Source organism: Ostrea edulis, chromosome 6, assembly GCF_947568905.1.
Source record: "Ostrea edulis chromosome 6, xbOstEdul1.1, whole genome shotgun sequence".
Lineage (NCBI taxonomy): Eukaryota > Metazoa > Mollusca > Bivalvia > Ostreida > Ostreidae > Ostrea > Ostrea edulis.
The window spans coordinates 55,527,049-55,550,838 of NC_079169.1; the positions used below are offsets into that span (position 1 = coordinate 55,527,049).

At 34.3% G+C, this 23,790-nt stretch overlaps 2 protein-coding genes across 2 annotated transcripts in view; both read right to left on the reverse strand.

The window, feature by feature from the left end:
* LOC125646119 (multidrug resistance-associated protein 1-like) overlaps nt 1–4,060 on the reverse strand; it is a 30,881-nt gene extending 26,821 nt beyond the window's left edge. Inside the window, exons 1-3 of the mRNA XM_048872274.2 lie at nt 3,868–4,060; nt 2,365–2,541; nt 526–651 (exon numbers count right to left, since the gene is read on the reverse strand). Of these exons, the coding sequence (XP_048728231.2) occupies nt 526–651; nt 2,365–2,541; nt 3,868–3,900 (336 nt within the window). The 5' untranslated portion in view covers nt 3,901–4,060. The remainder of the gene's footprint in view (nt 1–525; nt 652–2,364; nt 2,542–3,867) is intronic.
* Nucleotides 4,061–11,597: 7,537 nt separating this feature from the next.
* On the reverse strand, nt 11,598–19,871 carry LOC125646355 (BET1 homolog). Its single transcript, XM_048872598.2, has 4 exons — nt 19,759–19,871; nt 15,530–15,630; nt 14,504–14,560; nt 11,598–14,317 (listed from the first exon to the last, which is right to left on the reverse strand). Exons 1-4 carry the CDS (start codon nt 19,775–19,777, stop codon nt 14,162–14,164), a joined length of 333 nt encoding a protein of 110 aa, XP_048728555.2. The 5' UTR covers nt 19,778–19,871; the 3' UTR covers nt 11,598–14,161.
* Nucleotides 19,872–23,790: the final 3,919 nt, after the last annotated feature.

The window sequence follows — 23,790 nt, forward strand, 5'->3', positions numbered from 1 at the left end:
ATATCTTCAGGCTTGGATTTCTCAAAGAAATCTCAAACTTAAGTTTGAGTTTTCTTTTATTTGAGCAGTCAAAATTTGAGTAAAATCTCAGAGTTAATTAATTTAATTCTATACTCGCATTATTATCTGATAAAAGTTTAAAATGTGTATTTATTTCAATTTATTAAAGTCAAAATTAAGGAATTATCAAATAAAATATATAGGTCATCACACTTTTTAAGATGTGAGACACACATACATGTATGCAAAATCATATATCAATGTCTTTCCTCCAACAGCATACATGTAATCAAAATCTCACAAAAACTGGATAAAATTATATATTATTCATAATAATTTCATGAAACTGTTTCTTTATCAAACTATTCAAAACTTCTGTAAAAAAAAAAAAAGTAAAGAAAATCATTGATTTCACAAAATCTTATGACAATCACAGAAGGGTGGAACCCGCAAACACCCTAACTTTGTTGCAAAATGTTTAATAAATATGAGTACAAACTAAATAGGCATTAGTGGAGGACTTACCAGTGTGAATGCCTCTATACAGGGCCCAATCAGCCATGCTTTCAAGTACGAGTCAACAGAAGATAAATCATGAACTGCCGTCACTATTTCTGTGATACATATGGCAAGTAAGCAAAGTATCAGGACCTGGAACCAGAAAATGTACACGGAATAGTAACATCATAACACCGAAATTGGTGAAGTGAAAGAATTTAATTTCTAGATTTACAGATTTATTTCTTAAAATAGAAGAAGTTTGAGAAGGAAAAAAATATATGATAGTAAAATAAGGTTCAAAGTTCAAATTAACCAAAAGGATTGATCATAATGATGTGTGATTCAAATATTTTAAGTGCTTGTAATTTTCTTTCTATGTACACGACCTTGCAATATTATTCTTATATGATCTAGGTAAAAAGCATGTACCAGTAATTATAAATCCAAAGTCATATGGGCAAATGATTTCTAAATCAATTGTACAAAAACAGTAATTTTAAACTCATTTACTAAACATCTCAAAATTGTAAAATACTAAGTTGGAGGATCTGTGAAACAAAAAATGCAATTCTCTCACCTTACATTAGCATATCTGTAAGTGAATTGATTGTGACATACCTCATATCATTAGATATACATGTAATTTTTCACTCCACACATTAAAAGTGATACATGTACTTTAGAATTTCCTGAAAACTTTTGGTTGTTTTTCTAAGTATCAATTACTAAGCGGATTTTAAGCTTCACCACAATTTTTAATCAGGCATACATGATCAACATGGAACAACAAGAAAACTATTGACCCAAGAAACAAAGCGAGTCACAAAGATAAGTGACATAGAGATAAAAAAAAAAAAAAACAATATTCCTAATAATGCAAACAAGAGTGAGTTTCCTTCAAATCACTTTTCACATGATCAAACTTTTATATTTTTGACTGCACAGGATTTAACTTTTACAAGCAAAATATTCACCCTTTGCATTCTATAAAGGGCGATTTTGGTATTTATTGCTATTATATAATGGGATCAATACGTGATATCAGCTGTTGCATATTCAAACATGATATCTGTTTTAGTGATATTACCTATTCAAACAGGTAATATTTGTTACATATTTCAACTGATGATACCAATTATTCAGCTTTTGATTTGGTGCATGATATCACCTATTTGAATGGGTAATATCACTAAAAAGCAATAAATACCAGAACGGCCCCTCATCACATTCATTGTTCATGTCAATGCATGACATGTAGAAATTTACATCCTCTGTATTTGCATTTACAGCGACTAGATATAAATCTTGATATTCAATAAATAATGGTAGGCTTCCTTTGCTCAGGAAAAAAAGATTGGAAAATTTTAACAACTTCCAAAAGATTGATATGATGTCATATACTATATGGAACTTCCAAAATTGATTGGAAGTAAAAAAAAAAATTATTTTTATTATAAAAAAAAACATTCACTTTTTTTCATTTCAATTGCAATTTTTACACGCGCTGCAATAGTCTAATTTTCCATGCACAGTCATGACCTAGTTTTAATCATCCTATCACCTTATCCATTACTGCAAAAGTAACCTATTATGAAATGTACAAGCAATTATAGACACATACTGGCCACATACTAAACAAAAAGGTTATCTTCATTAGATAGTTTGAAACCATAGTTTATGGTATACATCGTACTGCATAATCTCTATATATCTAGAAAATATTATACTGTAATATGCTCCCCAGAAACATCAAATTTTTTCAAATGTGTTTATATATTATATATCATACAAGTTTTCACCTTTGGCACCTCGTAATAAAAGATATGTTCTATCATTTACAGTATCCCATTATTTTCCACTTACTATTTTTGTGATGAACTTCACTGTTATGGGGTTTGGACAGCTTTTCTGTATTATCAGGTAATAGAGGTAGAGAGGGGAGGTAAGCCATAACCAGCCACTGACCACCCAGATAATCACCGTGTTCTGGAAGCACTCGGTAAAATCGGGCCAGCTGTTTCTCCATGTCAGAGTAGTGTTCTAGAAATATCACCAGAAACTGTTCATATTAACTGTATTCTATAAACACCAGAAGGTGTAAATATACATCGTGATTTTATATTTGAAAGAATAACATTTCTTTTAATTACGTTTATATAAACTTTTACATATAAATCCATCATGATATTTACATGTATGTGAATATTAGTGCATATTCCACTAGAATGAATGGCCTACTCAACCTAAATTCATTATAATGATTCAGAACATTATAGACATGAATGCCTGTATAGACATACTCTTACTAAAATCAAATTACCATAAAACTCAAGGTGTTTAATATTTATCCTGTGGTTTCGTCATTTCTAATTAAAGGTCAAATTCATTTTGTTTCCATGGTTGTGCCAGACCACAAAATTAAATGATCTTTTTTTCCTCGTGAAGAGAGAACATAGACCTTAGCTAGCTTGCGATTAATTACAAATCAACATTGTGTTTCTTGCGGAATTTTATGAAATCGGCCTTTCAAATCTAGTGAACTTCAATAAGCATTTTATACATCATTCATGCTTCAGTTGATACACTACACACAGGCAAAATTTAATAGCTTTTTGAATTTAGAAAAGATTTTAAAGTACTGTGATGTGTTGGGGTTATTTTGCTTTTTAATAATAAAGTTTGATGCAATGCATATCTACACACTTTTATTTGCTTACTTAATATTGCATTGGTGGGAGGGGGCACATATTTCTATATTAAAAAAAAGATGATACATAAATTATTTGCTAGATTGAGCACAATAACATAACAGAAATATATTTTGAAAGCTTTAATAAATGAAATTACTATAAATTTTCACTAATTTAGACTTACTGTGGAATTATATTTTCTTGAATTCTATATATAGGTCTAGTGCAATTGTTTATAAGCACATATGTAGCCTACTGATCGAGCTACGTACACATATATATCATAATACCTAGATCTATTCTTTATTGAAGGGTAGGCCTAGATATTTGGTATGAAATAAAGCACAGAGTAAAGTCACAACAGAACTGTCGAAAAATGTGCTTCAGCATGAAATTTATACAAAAAGTAATCAAACATATTTAGGCCTATGACCTGAATAGGGGGTAAATGTCCTCAATTCTCAACCTTCTATCATCATTAGTAGTTTTCACTTTCCTCGGTCTGACAACTGCGCGATCGACTGATGTCAGTGATGACTCTTGGGCGATTTGTCAAACAAAATTTTAGAAATGGGAGAGATACCATGAACATGCACTGACGTTTTTCATTTTAGATCTGGTAATATTTAGCTATAGTTAACACTGATTATAGTTTTATGATCCGCCACACACTTACCCATATCTCTGTTCCATTGCAGAAGTCTTCCATTTCGACCCTCCTACAGGGAATTTTGGAAAGAAACTGTAACGAGCGCGAGCGGCACTTAGATTTGTAGAGTTACATATTGCATAATACGGTCGCAAAACAAAGGTTTAGATAACGTGTACTTTTTCCGCTCGGCCTACTTATTATCATCGCTAAGAATACACTAAAGAGCTGACGCAGGAAGATAACTTCCTTTACAACATTCTATTTGGAGTACGAGTTATTTGCTCCTGATCACTTCAAGAACAACTTAAAAAAAATTATGGGCCCTTTTAAGTAATAAATTTTAAGACTCTATTATCACATGTTCCAACATTTTATACGCTCTTTGCAGAGATTACCGTGTCGCAGAAGGTGGCGCTTCATAAAACGTAACGCGTCAGTTTTATAAGAGAGAGAGAGAGGGGGGGGGGGTAGTACGTGACATATTTTCCACAGGCACCTGGAGTATGGATATTACTAACCCCCAACCCCCCTATTTTGATTTAAAAAAAAAAATTTGGTGCCAATAATTTCTCTGAAATGTGTGAATTCCCGGTCTATCTCATCCCTCTTTCGATTCTTGTAATCGTTTCACGCTTTTTGTAAGCTTTAGAGATTACATACTCTTATACCCAAATAATTTCCATGCTCTCTGTTTTTATCATAAAAGTGAAATACCTCGATCCTTTCTTTGAAAATGGGTCAGAAATAAACATTAAAAGTTTACTAGTATTTGTATATAGGGCCTACATGAAATAAATATTTTAAGTATTTCATATTTTGGAAGCCAACAAAACAGGTTAAAACGAGTCACAAACTATCCTTGGGTTTTTGCACCCCTCACTGTTTATCAAACTTAACCTTGTTTGAATATGAAATTATTTGTAACCCCTGCCCCATCATGAATGTAAAATCTCCTAAGCTATGACTTTCTATGGACCTGGGTATTGAAGATATGATACATGATCTAACATTAAAAAAAAGATATCACTCATTCAGAAAGCATGTTGCATACTGCAAAACATATATGTAAATATTTAATTCTAAACACAATTATAGAAAGTTGAATGTTGCTATAGCTGTTGAATGAATTAAAACCCTCTTTGTTTTATTTAAGTCTGGGTTTTCATGATTAACGAAACATTTCATATCAAAGAAATGTAGGCCTACACTCCTGATTGGTAATAGAAAAATGACTGCACAAACTTAAAAAAGTTTTTTTAAAAAAGGAAATTATGTCGTTCGCACGAGATAATATGTAGAACGAGAAAATAAGTCGTGCGAACGAGATATTGTGTCGTACGAACGAGATAATAAGTCGTGCGGACGAGATATTATGTCTTGCGAACGACCTAATATTTTCCAAAATAAGAAGTAAAAAATATTTGCATGTCCTAAATATAACACCGTACTATTTATATGGAGCACCAACTTAACATAAATTCATATACGTGTAATTTTAAAAAGATCTTTGAAATTAGTTCAAAGTATCACTTGACGCGCGCAACAATTCAATTAAGATATCTTCAAATAACCAATGATATCTTCAAATGAAATATCTAATTGAATATCTGATATTAACATTAATTATTCTGCTGAATTGATGCGATAAATAATCGAATTATAGGTCTTTTCGACTGAATGAATACTACATGCATCTGATTCTACGCACGCACAAATACTCTGAAGTTGAAAAAGATGCTGGAGTTCCTCATTGACAAAATCTACGTAGTCTTTGGTGATTAGGTCTTCCAACAATCTGTTGGAATCCCCATGGACAGGAATTGTGTTCCTATATTAGCTGACCCTTTTTTCTTTCTCTCCCCCCCTCCTTCATTTTTATGGAGCAGAATTTATTCAAAAGTTCTACACGAGAAGACAAAATTCCTGCTGTGGTCTTCAATTCGATATTTACTCATATCAACAACGTTTTGTCATTTACCGGTACTCAATTTCATACGTATGTCTATTTAATATGTCTCACTGAACTCAGAATAAGACACCACAGAGTCCTACACATCTGCTTCATATTTGGATATTTTAATAAATATAGAAGTTGATGAACTAACAACTCAGTTTATGACTCCAGCTTCTCCATCGCTAACTTCCAATATTTATGTAGCAATATGCATTTATCACCTGCATATGTGACATACTTTTTCCAGTTCAACTTGGGGTGAAGCAAGGAGATGTCCTTAGTCCAAATTTATTCAATTTTTTTATTTTTTATAAATGACCTTTCGAAATTGTTAGAAAATTTCCAAGACCCTATATTGTTGAATAACAGTACAATAGAATGTTTAATGTATGCAGATGATATCATTCTCCTGTCTTCAACATCAGAAGGTCTCCAAGCAAAACTTGATATTTTAGCAAAATGTTGTAATGACTGGTGCCTTACTGTGAATACTAACAAAACAAAAATTCTTATATTCAATAAAGCTGGAAGACATACTGATTACTCGATTCAAGTTCATGTACATGCAACATGAACTGGAATGTGTACAACAATATAAATATTTAGGTGTAGATGTTCGTGCATCTGGATCATTCTCGAATGCACAAAATGATTTGTATAAAAAGAGTTTGCAGAAAGTCTTTCTTTCCAGGAATCCTGGTGTAAAAACTAGTATGCATGTATTTGACCACACTTTTAAACCTATCTTGTTTTATGATAGTGAAATTTGGTGTACATTCAATCTTTATGCAGCTAGGTTTAGAAATGGGAATGTAAGCTTAGAAAATCAATATATGCACCCAGGGGTGCATGAGCCGAGTTGCATGGGATACATTGTAAAGTCAGGAATGATGTGGCATATTTATAATTGTGAAGAACTAATTTCAGTTTTAAACTTTTCGAGTTACTGTCCAGAAACCATATTTGTCTAAAGTTTTCAATATATTTTCGGTCACTGTGACCTTGACCTTTGACCTTTTTTCTCCAAAATCAATAAGGGCCTTGCTTTGCTGGTATCCAACAAGATATCCAAGTTTCATTTGATTCAAATAAAAAAAATCGAGTTATCCTCCTGAAACCAAACTTTTTGGGAATTTTAAATCTATTTTCGGTCAATGTGACCTTGACCTTTGACCTATTTTCTCCAAAACCAATAGGGGTCTTCCTTACCTGGTACATAACAATATCTTTAAGTATCATTTGATTCGGATTTAAACTTTCTGAGTTATCATCCGAAAACCAAATTTTTCTGAAATTTTCATTCTATTTTCGGTCACTGTGACCTTGACCTTTGACCATTTTTCTCCAAAATTAATAGGGGTCTTCCTTACCTGGTATTCAACAATATATCAAAGTTTCATTTGATTAGATTGTAAACGTTTCGAGTTATCATCCGGAAACCAATTGTTGACGCCCAGCCGCCCGCCCGCATCACCAAACCAATAGCCGAGTTCAACTTCGTTGCAACCCGGCTAAAAATATATATTCTAACTATATTGGTGAAAAACTTCACACCAAATTTTGTAAATTTATTTTAGGTGTACATAGGAAGTCATCCAACTTGGCAGTATTGTCAGAGTTGGGAAGACTTTCTCTTCACTATGATATAGTAAAGTCGATTGGAAAACTGTGAAACATTTCCACTGCTACAAGATGATTATTTACAGACTAGATTTTACATGATGATCAAATGCCATCTTGGTATGGTTCACTCATGCAGCAACTTTTGAAGAACTTTCCTCAACTTTCCAATATTGACAAGTACACTTCTAAAATGTCAAATAATTCTTTAAAGATGATGGTTAAAACAAACTGCATGTACATCAAACTCTGGAAAAACAAGATGTTGGAAAATGCTGGAGGCAAACTGCGCACATACACAGTTTGGCATTCAGAGTTTTTAAATTTGATGAATAAGTGGAGGTTTTTATTCTGCTGCGATAAATATAAAAAAGATAGGAAACATTTACTAGAATGTATTTCGAAATCATGTACCAACTTCCTTACACTAAATCTTCAAGAAAAACTTATATGGTTGCTGTCCTGTGAAAACAGGGACATTTTAGATGCACTGGGTAAATTCTTACTGAAGAACTGTAGATAACATTGTTGAATATTCATATCTACTTGAAATTGCTAACATAGTTGCACTGGACACAATTGGGTTTCTGTTTGATTGTAGAGTGGTGCACATGCCGGGATTTTTTCTTTTCTTATTTTTACAAATTTTGGTATTTTCAGACAAAGAAGTTGATGTAACAAGGGTTTCAACAGTCTCATAAAGTCAGCATCTCGTAAATGCTATTGTCGTTATAATGATCTAATACAAATATAATCGTTCATTGGGTCAACTGCTGTCTGACGCGTTTCATGTCATACATCTTCACGAGTCCAGGGTTATCAGTTGTTATCTCACACTAACGAGGTAGTGCGAGGTAACGAATCAACAACTCTTGACTTGTGAAGATGCATGCCATATTGTTAGACCTTTATTCTTCTTTTTTTTTTTCTTTTTTTACATACTACTTTTGAACACGGATTACTCCGTTTACGTGATCAAGATATAGGGCTCATGGCAGGTGTAACCGGTCAACAGAGGGTGTTTACTACTACTAGGTATCCCACCTTTGGAATATCCAGGGGTCAGCGTTTGTTCTATTCTTTGCAGGAATCACGAGATTGATCACTTGTTCGTTATTTTCATCCACAATTGAATTAATAATCGCTTTAGTTGCATTGTTGCTCTCTTTAAAAGAATTGCTGCACGCAATAATTCCTCAAACAAAATCGGTACATAATAAATACCACCTCCTTCAAAAGGATTTTTATTAAAAAGTAGCTACTGCCGTAATAAAACTTGAATTAAAAATATATTCATTTAATTTGAAATCATTTATACCGAAAACTAAATCGAATTTTGTGAGCAACAACTCCACCGCAATGATGCGCACATCTAATCAATTATTGCTCTCATCATCAACTGCTGATGTGAATTTGGCAGGGGAGGATCCAGGAATTGTGGTTACGGGGGGCGCCACTTTATGAGGCAGGGGGTCTGGTGGCCGCCTTGAGGCCCCCAGTGGGTCCAGGGGGCGAAGATCCTGGAATTTATAGGACTTGAAATATGTCTCCTATTTAGTCATTTGTACTATTTTCTATCATTTTTAATAAGATGAAATTAATAAAATGACGCAAATTTAAGGGTTTTTGGAAAAAATTAAGTACTCCCAATAAAGTAATTTAAGAAATCAAAAGATTTTGCCATTTATTTCTCGGGGAGTGGAAGAAATTATAGCTTATTTTTATCGTTTAGTACATTTTTCTGAACTCAAGACACCACGATTTACCTTAAATTTGAAAATTTATGGGGGGGGGGGGGCGGCCGGCTCTGCCCCCCCCCCTCCCCTTAAATCCGACACTGTTTGGTGCTCCACATTGATGCTGACCTTTGATGATATGAAGATGTTCATATGATGCAAAAGCTTTCCTGGCCTTTGTGGGCAAGTACACTGTACGTCCATCTCTGAGTTACCGTCTGCGGTGATCTAGTTACCCAGATAGATGAACGTTTGAAATTCCTCTATATCTGCGCTATTCAGCGTTACATGTTCTGCTGCTCGGGTATTGATCTTCATGACTTTGGACTTCTTGGTGTTTATGTTTAACCTGATTTGGCTCACCTTTGCAACTAGGTAATTTGTCTTGCTCAGTACGATGTGACAGACCACCTGCAAAGTCTTCCAGCAAATCTGTCAGGTGATACCCCTTTTAATGTTTATTGTAATTTCCTTCACAACTCAATCCATACATAATGTAAAATGAAAAGGTGAGAGGAAACAGCCTTGTTTTACACCAGAATGACTTTGGAATTCCTCTGGAAGTCATGTACAACAGATGACATGGGCAGAAAAATCTACATACGGCGTTCCTTAGATGGCAATGGGTTTGTTAGTTATGTCATAAAGCTCCATGATTTTCCATAGAGCTGGTTGATTGACATTATCAAATGCCTTAGTGAAACTATAAAGCTGCCGTATACTGGGCAGTTCCACTAAATGCTCTGCTCAAAATTTGTCTGATCAGCAGAAGATCGACCTTTTCTGAACCCAACTTGCTCTTAGTACAGCAGGACACTTTGAATACACTATACATGTATATTGTATATTAAGGGATATAACTATGACACACATCAGAAATACATAGCCTTTACACTTCTATATTATGACAAACCATCAGAAAATTGTTAAAGATGGATACTGGCAGAGAATATATTTCTCGAATACATTATTTAAACAAGAGACCCATGAGTATGCATTTCTTAATTACTCTTTACAAAATACATTGTGTTACCCCTGTGCTTTTTAAATAATTTGTATGTGATAATAGATATATTAGCATAACTATCATACACAATTCTATTATAGGTAAATTTTATCACAGCACTGCGAAATGCAATTTCCTATTTTAGTTCTAAAGAAGTAGATGAATTTTTTTTTTTTTTTTTTTTTTTTTACAATTTTCAAAGATGGCTCATTATAGGTAACCATGCAAACAGTTTGCCTGCTTGATGTCCAGGAGTAAAGCTTTCTAAAATATATTACATTGTACATTTCAACATATGATCAACTGAGCCCCATCCTGGTGTCTCAAGAACCATTAATTTCAACATTTTAGTAGAAGGCTCAATGCCCGTTATAATCATCTTCCCAGCCAAGTGTCCGATTCACTTACTCTCATATGAAAATAAAGCAAACCGGACACTTGGCTAACGAAGATGATTATAATCATGCAAAAAATTTGCCTCTTTGATGTCCTGAAGTATCAAAGATTTTCCAAGATATGTACTTTTCAATATATGACCAACTTAGCCCCACCCTGGGGCATGAACCCTGAAACCAGGAGTTAAATTATGAATTTCACAGTTTTGGTAGAGGACTCATTGCTTATTATAATCATACTAACAGTTTGACTGCTTGATGTCCAGGAGTAGAGAAGATTGTTGAAGATTATATAAATTTTGATGGCACACACCAATTAGGCCCCATATAGGAAAGGTCCATGAAATTCTAAAATTTTGTTCCTCTTAACCCACAGATGTTATATATCAAAATTGGTCAAAAACGTATTTCAATAGGTCATCTCAGGCCCATAGGCAGGATTTTTCAAGGGGGGGGGGGTTACATAGACTCGCGTTGCGAGTCTATCAAGACTCGCGTTGCGAGTCTATCACCTCACACTGCGAGGTGCCACTACGGCAGGGGGTCTGGGGTATTTGGCGCAAAATCCTGCAATCTAGCAATTTCCTGGCACTTAATTTGAATTTTGGAATCATGCCTTTTTTACTATGAATTTTCATAAAAATGCCGACTTTAATAGTCACAATTCAAACAAAATGCCGACTTTAATAGTGCTTAGTAGTTTTCAAGGGGGGGTTCATACGAACCCCCCCCCCCCCCCCCCCCCCCCCCCCCCCCCGGCTACGGGTGTGCATCTGTGTAAATCAGGGGACCTAAAAACATGAATATGTCAAAGTATATTGCAAGTAGCACACTGTTATCTTTATTATCACCGTTCAAGTTTTTCTAAAACTCATTTTTACAATATGCACCGCTATGAAAGAATCACATTTATCTTACACAAATTTACACCAGGTCTGCAAGGTGACCTTGTGGGAAAAAATATACTCACATATAATGCAAAGACCTCCAGTAATGCATGTACAAATTCCTCAAGATTGCATGATAACACTCAAAAAATGAAAGTCTAGAATTTCTATTTATTTCAATGTTGTTACATATGCAATTTGCAGAAGAAGACCTGAATATTTATTCCCAAAGATGGCATGCAATAGATGTAACAGTGAAAATGCAAGATAATATGAATCCAAACGGACTAATTTATCAGTCTGCATCACATAATTCATGTTAGTGCTGATTATCTCACAACACCTGCTAACCGGTATATACTATGGTTGTGAATTGTCAGTGTGAATAATAATGATATTGTACTTTTTGATAATGTACTCATGATATCTATGAATTTATAATATTAGATATAAATACTCCGACAACATGCATTCTCTAGTTTTAATGAAGTCGCCATACAGAACAGAATTTCACCAGTGATACATTATTGATTCTTAACAGCTATTTTAACTCAGTAATAGAGAAAAATTGACTAGGACAAAAATACATGACTGCCTCCAATATAATACAGTGTATATGACAACTAACTTGTCAAGTTGATAGACACCATGATTTTACATTGGACATTGATTGATGACACATGGTTGAAACTCAAACTAAATCATAGTTATTACATGGCTCTCCCTCTCAAGATACTTCAGAAAAACACACTTATAACAAAGTACTGAGAAAGAGTTGTACTAGTGCTTCACACCAGCATACTTCATGAAAAGCATTAGCATTTTATGAAATGTATGCCGGCATAAAGCGTTGCAGTTCATACTCTCATGCATTTTCAAACATGACATTTAATTTTTATATTAACATTCTACTTTTATGCTTGTCAAAATTCCCAGGCATTAAATAGATGTACTATAATCATAGGCAAAAACTTTGGAAATGTACATATAATGTTTTAAAACTACAGGGAATGAAAATCACTTTTTTGTCAATCTGATTAAAATCAGATCCTAAGTGTAGCGATCTAAGTGAGCAGATCTTAGGATCTGATTTTAATCAGATGGCTTTTTTTGGGTATGAAATCATTATAAGCGTGTTCACTGTAGCCGTGTTTTACTGTAAGTGTGAATTCATTATAAGCGTGTTCACTGTAGCCGTGTTTTACTGTACAGAATTACTATATACAATCCACACAAGCAAGGGTAATATTGAGATCAGTATGAAACAGAATGGTTAAATTCTAAAACTGGCTCTTCAGTAGATGCTTGTGGAAAGAATGAGATAAGAAAATGAAAATTACATCATAAATATTTGAAAACTTATATCACAAAGTTGGACTTTAGAAGTCCATGAATATCTAAATGCTGAACATATGACAAAGATTTTATGGAATCCATGTTCATAACAATCAAAATGTTCATGGAAATTACAATATGGATGTATTTTTGTTGAAAAGCATAAAATTGATGGAGAACTTGGGGTGCAGACCTTAATCTACATCTAAACAATTTTGCACAACCTCCTCTGCTAATACAACATGTGGATTTTCTAACTAACCTGTAGTAGACACATTTTTTTTAAAATCCAATTTTCTTCTTTGATAATAGAAGTGAATTATGACTAATAACTATACATGTACATAGTTTTGAAATGAAAGCTAAGTCTTCAACCTGACATTCTTTTGTTATGGTAAACAATGAAGTAAATGTAAAAGGTGCTGAAAAGCTGTTTCTGTGAGTAAATTCCATATATTGCCTTTGTCTGATAGTCTGTTAGTTATTCACTGTATACATTAAACATTTGTATTTATATTCTCCTCTTGAACTATTAGTTGTGTGTGTATGAAAAAATACAATCACGAACCAAAAACCCATCTTTATCAACATTCTTTAAAAAACAACTGCATAATCAACAAAAACGTCAAAGGAGTTGGGGCGGAGGCACGATGTATAGTTGTGATCATACATAGTAACATGAAATAATTTTCTTGTACTTCAAACTTTAAGAAGTTACCAAAGACTCTCTCCTCCAAATTAGTGTTATATAAAACTGTGTGCAAAGACACCATATACTAATATCACAAACACACTATGTACTAATGTGATGTCAAACACGATTTTTAAGACACAATATCAGGTGTCATTTCTTACAAGTAATACTGTCTGTCCTCTGCCAGTCGAATGTATATGTCTTCTTTTTTTTAATGTATCTTAAAAGTACATCTGTGAAATGTGCTGTGAGTGTTTGTTTGTCTGTTAAAGAATCCCCCCCCCCCCAATTTTGAAATACATATGGTATGGAAAAGTTGTTACTACTCGAAAGGACCCTGTGACAAATTGATAATACCTAGAAATTGTTTGTAAACATTCACTCTATTGTATTAAAACAATGTTTTACCACATTATGGATACATTTATGCAATCATATCCACAAAATATTGGGTTAGTTGAAACGCACAGTGTTTCAACAGAACCTGAATCTGCAATATGTATATACATTTACAAAGATACAGACTCAATCACTTCTCAATTTCAAATTTTGCTTTGATACATATTTTGTCAAAGTCCTAACAACCAATGTTTAGTAAAGGAGGACATGCCAAATTTGAGCAAGTCCAATGTAGGTAATGAAATAATAAATTACAATTTGGCAGCAATAGTTAGTTCTTAACAATCCCAGATCATCTGAACCTAACAATTATCCATATAAGGAAAAACACAAACAGACAGAAAAGCATCAGGTAACACCACAGTTTTGGTCCTCCAGCCTTTGTGATGGCTTTTAATCGACCCATGCTGAACAGCAGCAGATTCCCAGATTTGTCATAATCTTCATCCTTTATACCATCAAATAAAGTTAACAAAATCAAATTAGTATACCTGTCTCTGAATAATCATTCTCCACTTTATGTGTTATATCTTTACAGTCTTATTTTGTATTTGATTAAAAACAGACCCACATTTCTTGGCATTTTGCATTATTAAGCTACAAAAGGATGAAAAGGAGGAAAAGAAAGGATTACCATTTCACTTAAAAACTTGTTGTGCTCTCGAACTTCGTTCCCGATGTCTATTGTTAACTGTAATAAAAAAAAAATGTCATTGGTGCAATGTAATCAGTGTGCAAATGAACAATCATATACAGATATTATATCTTCCATTTAAAGTACAATACATACAAAGGCAGGTCATGGGGGGTTTGTGTGTTCCGGACCCCTCTTTTATGTGAACCAAAAAGTTCAAGAGATTCAATTTTAACGAGACTGAGTCAAAATGATATGAAAAGTGTATTACATGTAATTGCATCATTCAAATTTATCAACACCAGTATATTATTTAATTCGAGGATAAATACGATGAAACACTGATATATATTTATGATATTTTCGTCAGATACAAGTATCACTTAAGAATTCTTAAAAAGTGTGTGTAACATAAAAGTTTTGCTTAAGAAGTAGACAAATTGAAAACTGTAAAAGAAGTGCCAGGAAATGCTCAGAATGCAGGATTTTGCACCATTTACCACAGACCCCAGGCCTATTGAGAGTGATCTTAAAATCTGCCTTTTTAAAATTTTCATTGCAAAATCAGATCTAAGTATGCTGATTAGAATGTTGAGAACTTTGGAAACAAGTGCTGTCAAGTAGTAAATAAACTAAGCATTTTCATGGATAAAAGCTGTCTCAAGATCTCCCTAAAATGTTCTGTGCACAAGCAAAGGGTGTAAATGGGGTAGGGGTGGAGGTAGTGAAAAGTACCTAAAAGATCAAGTGCTAGACCCCCACCCCCTTCACAAATTCCTGGACCCGCCTATGAATAGAATTCATAATTGATTCTAAATTGATTTTAAAAAAACAGTCACTTATTCTTTCTGCAATCACACATTTATCAAATCTTCTGTACATCATAAACTAAAACGTGTTTTAAAAAAAACAACCCATAATACATGTATAATCAAAATAAAACTAAAGATACAGTATATCTGGATTCATTAGTAACATTTTCTATGTTCACTCTATGCACATGAAAATTTTGAAATACATATTTACCGATTTGAGGGCTTTCACTTTTCCTGATAACTCCTGTTCAATGCGATCATTTTCCGACTCGAGCATCTGAGCTGTCGGTTGGTAATACCCCCCTTCATTGCCTACAAAATTCAAATGTATTTTTCCTGCATTTCATATAAATGATGACATTTATTTGATGAACAAAACTTTCATGGCTATCACTATCAGTATCTGTCCTTCATATACACCTGTTAAAGAATGTGGGTAAAAATATTTAAGGTCAGGAGAAGTTGACTTATATCTTGAATAGGTGAGTAATAATAAATTGGTTTATTGCAATATATCAAAATTTGGTATTGTTAATTGTAAAGCGAAAATAAATATTGGGTTTCTTCCAATGTATTGTGTGATATATATAACTTCTTGTTGTCATGTTGGTTTCTTTATTAGATTGAGACACTTGTAAACAAGATGTGTTTGTGAAACACTGGTGTCCCAAAAGTAGGTCAGAGGTCTTCTCTCCACTCATAATCAATATGAAATGTATCTGTGTGGTCAGAGGTCTCCTCTCCACTCATAATCAATATAAAATGTATCTGTGTGAACGAAACCTTGTTATATGTCTCTTATAATCATAATTGTATTGTATTGTATTGTTCTTTGTATTGTATTGTATTGTTCTTTGTATTGTATTGTTCTTTGTATTGTATTGTTCTTTGTATTGTATTGTATTGTTCTTTGTATTGTATTGTTCTTTGTATTGTATTGTTCTTTGTATTGTATTGTATTGTTCTTTGTATTGTATTGTATTTTGTATTGTATTGTTCTTTGTATTGTATTGTATTGTTCTTTGCATTGTATTGTATTGCCACAGTCGGTCTATAATTGGTCACATCTTCGCTAGCTAAGCGAAGATGAATTGGTCAATGAATCATATCACGTACTGTGTAGTATGACAGGGCACTGGTGAAGACTTAGAATTTCCCCCCCACATTTGTATATATACACTGTAGGTTAAAAAAAGGATAAAAATCAATATATGCACCCAGGGGTGCATGAGCCAAGTTGCATGGGATACAATGTAAAGTCAGGAATGATGTGGCATATTTATAATTGTGAAGAACTAATTTCAGTTTTAAACTTTTCGAGTTACTGTCCAGAATCCATATTTGTCTGAAGTTTTCAATCTATTTTCGGTCACTGTGACCTTGACCTTTGACCTTTTTTCTCCAAAATCAATAAGGGTCTTGCTTTGCTGGTATCCAACAATATATCCAAGTTTCATTTGATTCAAATTAAAAGTTTTCGAGTCATCCTCCTGAAACCAAAATTTTTGGGAATTTTAAATCTATTTTCGGTCACTGTGATCTTGACCTTTGACCTATTTTCTCCAAAATTAATAGGGGTCTCCCTTACCTGATACATAACAATATCTTTAAGTATCATTTGATTCGGATTTAAACTTTCTGAGTTATCATCCGGAAACCAAATTTTTCTGAAATTTTCATTTCTATTTTCGGTCACTGTGACCTTGACCTTTGACCACTTTTCTCCAAAATTAATAGGAGTCTTCCTTACCTGGTACCCAACAATATATCAAAGTTTCATTTGATCAGATTGTAAAAGTTTCGAGTTATCATCCGGAAACCAATTGTTGACGCACGCCCGCCCGCATCACCAAACCAATAGCCGAGTTCAACTTCGTTGCAACTCGGCTAATAAAAAATATTGGAGTTTAGGTTAGGAAAAGGCTTCTAGTGTTTTCCCATCAGGGGCCTCTTGCAGTAGGTCATTCTAGACCTTGATGGTTTTACATCCAATATATGTATGTCCTTGATTTGTTATAAGAAGTGTCTATGCTGGGATTCATTTCATGAGATTATAGCACAGGAACTATACTCACATAGATTAATTCTCTACATCTTAAACATATGTGATTAGTCTTTGTGATTGTATTTTTCTTTTGATGTTCAACATGTTTCAGAACTGAAATAGGACAACTTTATGAAGTTTTACATTGTTTTATACCATTTTAGTATAAACATTGCATACATGTAACATTATCTTTGGTTATGGTAAAGGGGGGAGAGGGGTCTCCCCATTCCTCCCCCTTTTACCATAAGCAAAGATAATGAGTCTCAGGAAAGTAAAGAGAGGAGTGTTGCTAAAATGCAGAATAGAAAATATTGTATGCAATAAAGTTATGAGGAGGTCAGTATTTTGTAAAATCAAAAGGCTTATCATGAACAAGGGAAGCAGATATTACAGAGAGGATGGGAAGTCATTCTCAGAATCCAACATTTCATGTACTTCTTAAGTTCATACTAGTAACTATATGCATATATATTTTGACACCATTTTAACTTCTTACAAAAAATATCAAGGAAGCACCTATGGGTACCTCCCCCCTTTCCTGGCTTCATCAATTTCTTATACCCCTTCCCTGATTGTGACAGTATGTTGTTAAGTTTTAAATCTAAAGCAAACTAGCATGGCACCATGCCATGCCCTTTTTGGCTGATGCCACGCCCTTTTTAATTGCACCATGCCCTTTTTCTCTATCAATTTTAAAAAAAATATTTGTTGATATAAACAACTGGTCTTTATTTCACAAGGGTGATTGAAAAGTTTAAAATCAAGGCAGCAGGTATTAACTTTTAAAGAGGCTAAATGATTATTCTATTACTATCACAGTATGATGCAATGAAAGTGCCCCAAAATCGTCTTGCCGCAACGAAAAGTGCCCTTTTGAACATATGATATGTGTGCACTCTCTAGATCATAGATTTAACACTATTGTTTGTGTTTCACAAATGAAAAAAATAAAATAAATATCCTGAAAAAGACTTCAAGCATAATTCAACCACTATCAAATTTTATTTCTTTATTCTAACTGTGACCTTAAAGGGACTGACTCAAGATTTTACCCAAAATTTTGTTTTTCACTTTTAATGATCAAAATCTACTGTCTAATGTGTTTGAAAGAGTTCACATGTAAATTAAGCCTATACATCATCACAGAAGCTCATTTTAGAGTTTATTATTTGTTTTGTAAACAAACATTCCAGTATGCTATTGTTTACGAAATTTTCAAAAGAAATGGATATTGATCTAAGTATTAATATCTTTCACATTTCAAGCATTTTGGGGGTGAAATGTGTCATCTAAAAGTAAAAATTTGTGACTATGCAAAATTAAGATGCATTATATTACAAAAGCAATATTTCACTTGTTTGTTTACATAAAAAGACTCGAGTCTTTGTTTACATAACACATATTTAAGGCTAAAATATTGCTTTCATCCTTGTATTCAGAAGGTCAAAATTTTGGCTGTCAACATTAAATGAGTTATATTTCTGATGTTTAACATAAAAAATGAAAAATATTTTCATCAAAAATCGTGAACCAGTCCCTTTAAGAAAGGATTTTATGAGCCTATCCAATGTATAAGAGCATCTTCAATGAATACAAGACTTGAATCATATGATACATGCACAGTCATCATGTACATCGGACATTGATCCATCAATAAATATTGACTATATCATTTACTAGGTACACATCTGATTAAATGTTTTTACAAAATAAACTAAATCTAGTATAATATTTACAGAACAAACAATAGCAACAACAATTCGATTCCCCATGACCAGAAAACACTTTCATTTTCACACCTAGTACACAAAAAAAATCATTCACTCCAAATGAAATAAATCCATGAAAATATCACATCTCGATAAACTATCGCTGGTTCCATCCACTTCAACTAGGCCTACAAATTTCATTTGAGGTTATAATTACATGTACCAATTTATCTCTCTATCGTACACTTACAAACCACAGTCTAATTAAAATCAAATCTTCTCTAACTGTTCCGTTTTAGCAACACCCTACAGAGAGAAGGATTAGATCCCCCTGTCATATTCACTGTATGCTCTTAATTTGTAACTTGTTATTTGGCGTCAGTCAAAATTTTTAAATATCCTCTAATTCAAATCGAACATTGCAGAAATTGTATTCAAACTAATGCCATCTGGACATCATATCATGTAATCTCAGCGAGATTCGTTGAGAAGAGGCTTTAGTCCAAATATCCAACCTCGACGAATCTCACTGAGGTTACATGTACATGTAGATCTATGTGTTATTCAAACTATTGCCATCTGGATCATGTCGGATGTCGTTTAGTAAGACAATATCTAACAGATCTCAATATTTAAAAAATGAAAATCTAACATGAAATGATTTCCAATTGCTAGCAGTCATACTTGCGTGCGCTCTTCTCATTTTCTGCTACTTTGAAAATGAAAGCCAGGCTGTCAAAATAAATCTACTTCCTGTGTAAAACGTCATGAAACACGTACATATACTCTGAATCATCAATGCGTTTAATATCTGGAAACGGATAAAAACGGTACACGAATTCTCTCTCTCTCTTTCTTTCTCTCGCCGACCAAACCTTCTAAATGAGGACGTCCTCACAATGTGTAGAAGAGAATACATACACATATTATTCTAAAGACAAAAAAGTACTAATCTAGGTATAGCTATAGGGATACCTATAAAAGTTTATCTAATTACTCTCTTTCGAATTATGAAAACAAACTTGGTTTTTGAGAGAGAATATTGGTAAGGACATGTCCTCATACCACTTGTCCTCACTAAGCTAATATTTTGTATTTACATCTTTCACACGCTGTAGGTCAAATTGTTGAGGACCACAGGGGCTAAGCCCGTTTGGGCCCGAACTCTGTGATACCATAATGGTATCACAGAGTTCGGACCCAAAACGGGCTTAGCCCCTGTGTTGAGGACGTAAATTTGCATATGAGAACTTTTTTTTTTTTTTTTTTTTAAATTTTGGTCCCCATGATGCAATTCTATCCTCACAACTTCTGTCCATTGGTTGAAATTTGTCATCACTTTACACGTTTTACTCTCTCTCTCTCTCTCTCTCTCTCTCTCTCTCTCTCTCTCTCTCTCTCTCTCTCTCTCTCCTACTTCCCCCGTCGTAAAGGCATTAGTGCAAATCTAGAGATAAACATGAAAGGTGAAGATCAATCTTAACTCCACAAGGAATACAAAACACAGAGAGCTGGGTAAGCACGGTCCCATGGATATACCAGAGGAAGGATCGGGTGCCGAAGAGGAGCAAGCATCCTCCGTCGACCGACCACATCCACCGTGAGCTCTTGATCAAACAAACGGAGCAATCCGTAGTCAAAATCAGTGTACCGGTAACAAGAACAGTCCAACTATCGGTATGAAACACGTCAGACAGCACCTGACCCAACGATCGACAGACTGCACTGCCAAACTAAACCACTACAACGACCACGGAATCTGCGAAATGCTGACTTCAAACAAGACGTCCAATCCCCCCCCCCCCCTCCCACAACATCAACCTGCCCGCCAGCAGCCCGCCTCGATCTAAACACTGATCATACGCAGAACAAGCTCCCGTGCACCGAAGAGGCCGAGACTCAAACACCATACGCAGGCGACAATAGAACACTGCCACACAAACACGGGCAGTCGGCGATGGAGAAGCTGAATAATGATTATCGAATGTCATCTGCATCACACAACAACATGGGTCTGATCCCAGCGAGGACCCCTTCCCTACCCCCATCTCTTCTCATTCTATTATATTATCCGTAGTTTGATAAATTCTAGTCTATAAATTTTGATATCCCGCCATTCTATATATTTTCAAGCTAATTTTCGTAGCTGAAAAAATATCGCTTTACATAACACGATATTATCGCGAATAAATGCGTACTTTTCGCGTTATAACGCGAGTATCTTCCATTTTAACGCAATACTTTCGCTTTTCGCGAATAAACTCGTATTTTTCGCGTTATAACGCGAAGTATTCTTTATATATATAGTTATGTCAAACAGGAACCCCTGATTATGGTGCAATGAACGAAGACTGGAGTTTATGCATTTATAAGTAACTTTAAAAGAACTATATATACATGCTAACATGCCTATATTTTACACACACATGGAATCCCCATCGGCACGAATTGCGCTCCTTTGTTAGCTGTCACACCTGTTTTTATATTCCTATGAAGCAGAATTTATTCAAAAACTTCTACGTGAGAGGACAAAATCTCTTGCTGTGGCCTTCAATTCGAGACATTTAGACATATCGACGACGTTTTATCTACTAACAATAATAACTTTCATTCTTATGTCGATTCGATATATCCCTGCGAGCTCGAAATAAAAGACACCACAGAGTCCTCCACTTCTGCTTTATACTTAGAGATTTTAGATAATAACGGCAAACCAATACCTCCACTTTATGACAAACTGGATGATTTCAGCTTCTCCATCGTCAACTTCCCATATTTATGTAGCAATATTTCATTATCACCTGCATGTGGTGTTTATATCTCTCAACTGATTCGATACGCAAAAGCTTGTTCTGCGTATGATCAGTTTTTAAATCGAGGTAAGCTACTGACAAACAAGTTGAATGTACAGCGGTTTCAACAGGCTTCATAGGAATATTAAAATAAGTCAGCTAACAAAGGAGCACAAGTCGTGCCCATGGGATTTACAACAGACTGTTGGAAGACCTGGTCACCAAAGACCACGGAAATATTGTCAATGAGGAACTCCAGCATATTTTTTATTTCAACTTCGGAGTACTTGTGCGTGGAATCAGAGTGGTATTTAACAAAGTATTTTTTGGGATGACTGATCATTATACATGAATATTTGCGTTTTCCGTTTATGTTGTCAAAAAGTCTAGTCTTTAATTTATCATGAGGAATGGTCGTGTAAAGTGTTGAAAAGTCATATACGTTTTGATGTTGTCGATCCGACAAAAGTTTTGCGATTTCAAGTTTACTAAAAGTTCTTCAGACTTTTTTAGAATCCACATTTAATTTACACCACTTCTGGCATCTGTAGTCGCACAGTACGTTTGATGTTTCTCCTTCACAACTGTTGATATTTTCGTGAGGATAGTGTGTTACTTTTGCAGTTTTATTTCAGTGTGTGACAGAGGAAAATCGGATCGATATGCTAAATGGAATGGGTTTTTTTCCCGTTAAACAAAATTGTCAGTGAGTAAAAGCAACATACCTTCATAATATCAATAAATGCTCAGTGGTTCACAAATAGATTTCATATATCCCATGGCATATATTTCCAATATTTCACATTTTGTCGATATTAACATGGCACAGTTTCCTTTACATGCTTGCCAATACAACCTATGATGGTCATCATTGGGTCAAATGCTGTCCGACTTGTCTCATACCGATTGTTAGGCCGTTCTTGACACACTGATTTTGCCTGGGGATAACTCCGTTTACCTGATCAAGATATAGGGCTCACGACGGGTGTGACCGGTCGATAGGGGATGCTTACTCCCCCTTGGCATCTGATCCCACCTCTGGTATATTCAGGGATCCGTGTTTGCCCAACCCTCTAATTTGTATTGCTAATAGGAGTTATGAGATTGATTACTGTTTGTTATCTTCACATTTCAAGTGTCATAATCACGCGATATATAGGTATGACGTCATCAGTTTATTTTCAGGAAAATTTTAAAGCCATACAAGCTGTAACTGTCGGTAAATAAATCAAAAAATAAAAGAACAAATAGTCAACATGTATGTGATTGAATATATATAACTTAATAGAATCAGAGTGAATCTGAAGCAATAAACCCGTCAAATTAGCAAAAAATGTTAATTCATAAGTCATTGTCATCCTGTCAGTAATTCCTGCTCGTAACCTCCGATGTGCATTGACCTTGGAGGTCACCAGTTCGGAAAAAGCGAACGAGAGGCACTGAGCATGTGTTAGATTTGTAAACAATTTAACATGCCAATTTTATAGAAAATTCACAATCAAAATTTCATTTGAGTGGCACATTTGCGTAATTATTACCTTTTTACACTTACATAGTATTTCTAGTCATTCATGAAACAACATAATATTTTAAAAGAAACGACACGTGTAGTTACTCGCGTCAGATTCCGTCTTTGTATATGGCCTCGTTCTCAGCAACACGATTATGTTCGGCAATCATCGTTCCTATGTCCGTGTATACGACACAATGGCGGTTTATACGAAACGCTCATTGTAGGTGTGCTCTCAAAACATATTCCCTTGTTTATTTTGCAGAATTATTCTTCAGATCTTGGGGGTTATATTAGTTATACCGGTAGGTGTTATTTGGTGAATAATTGGATAGTTGAAAAAATACCGTCAGTTACAGCTTGCATTGCTTTAATATATATCATTGAAAATGAAGTTATAAAGGTGTACTATAA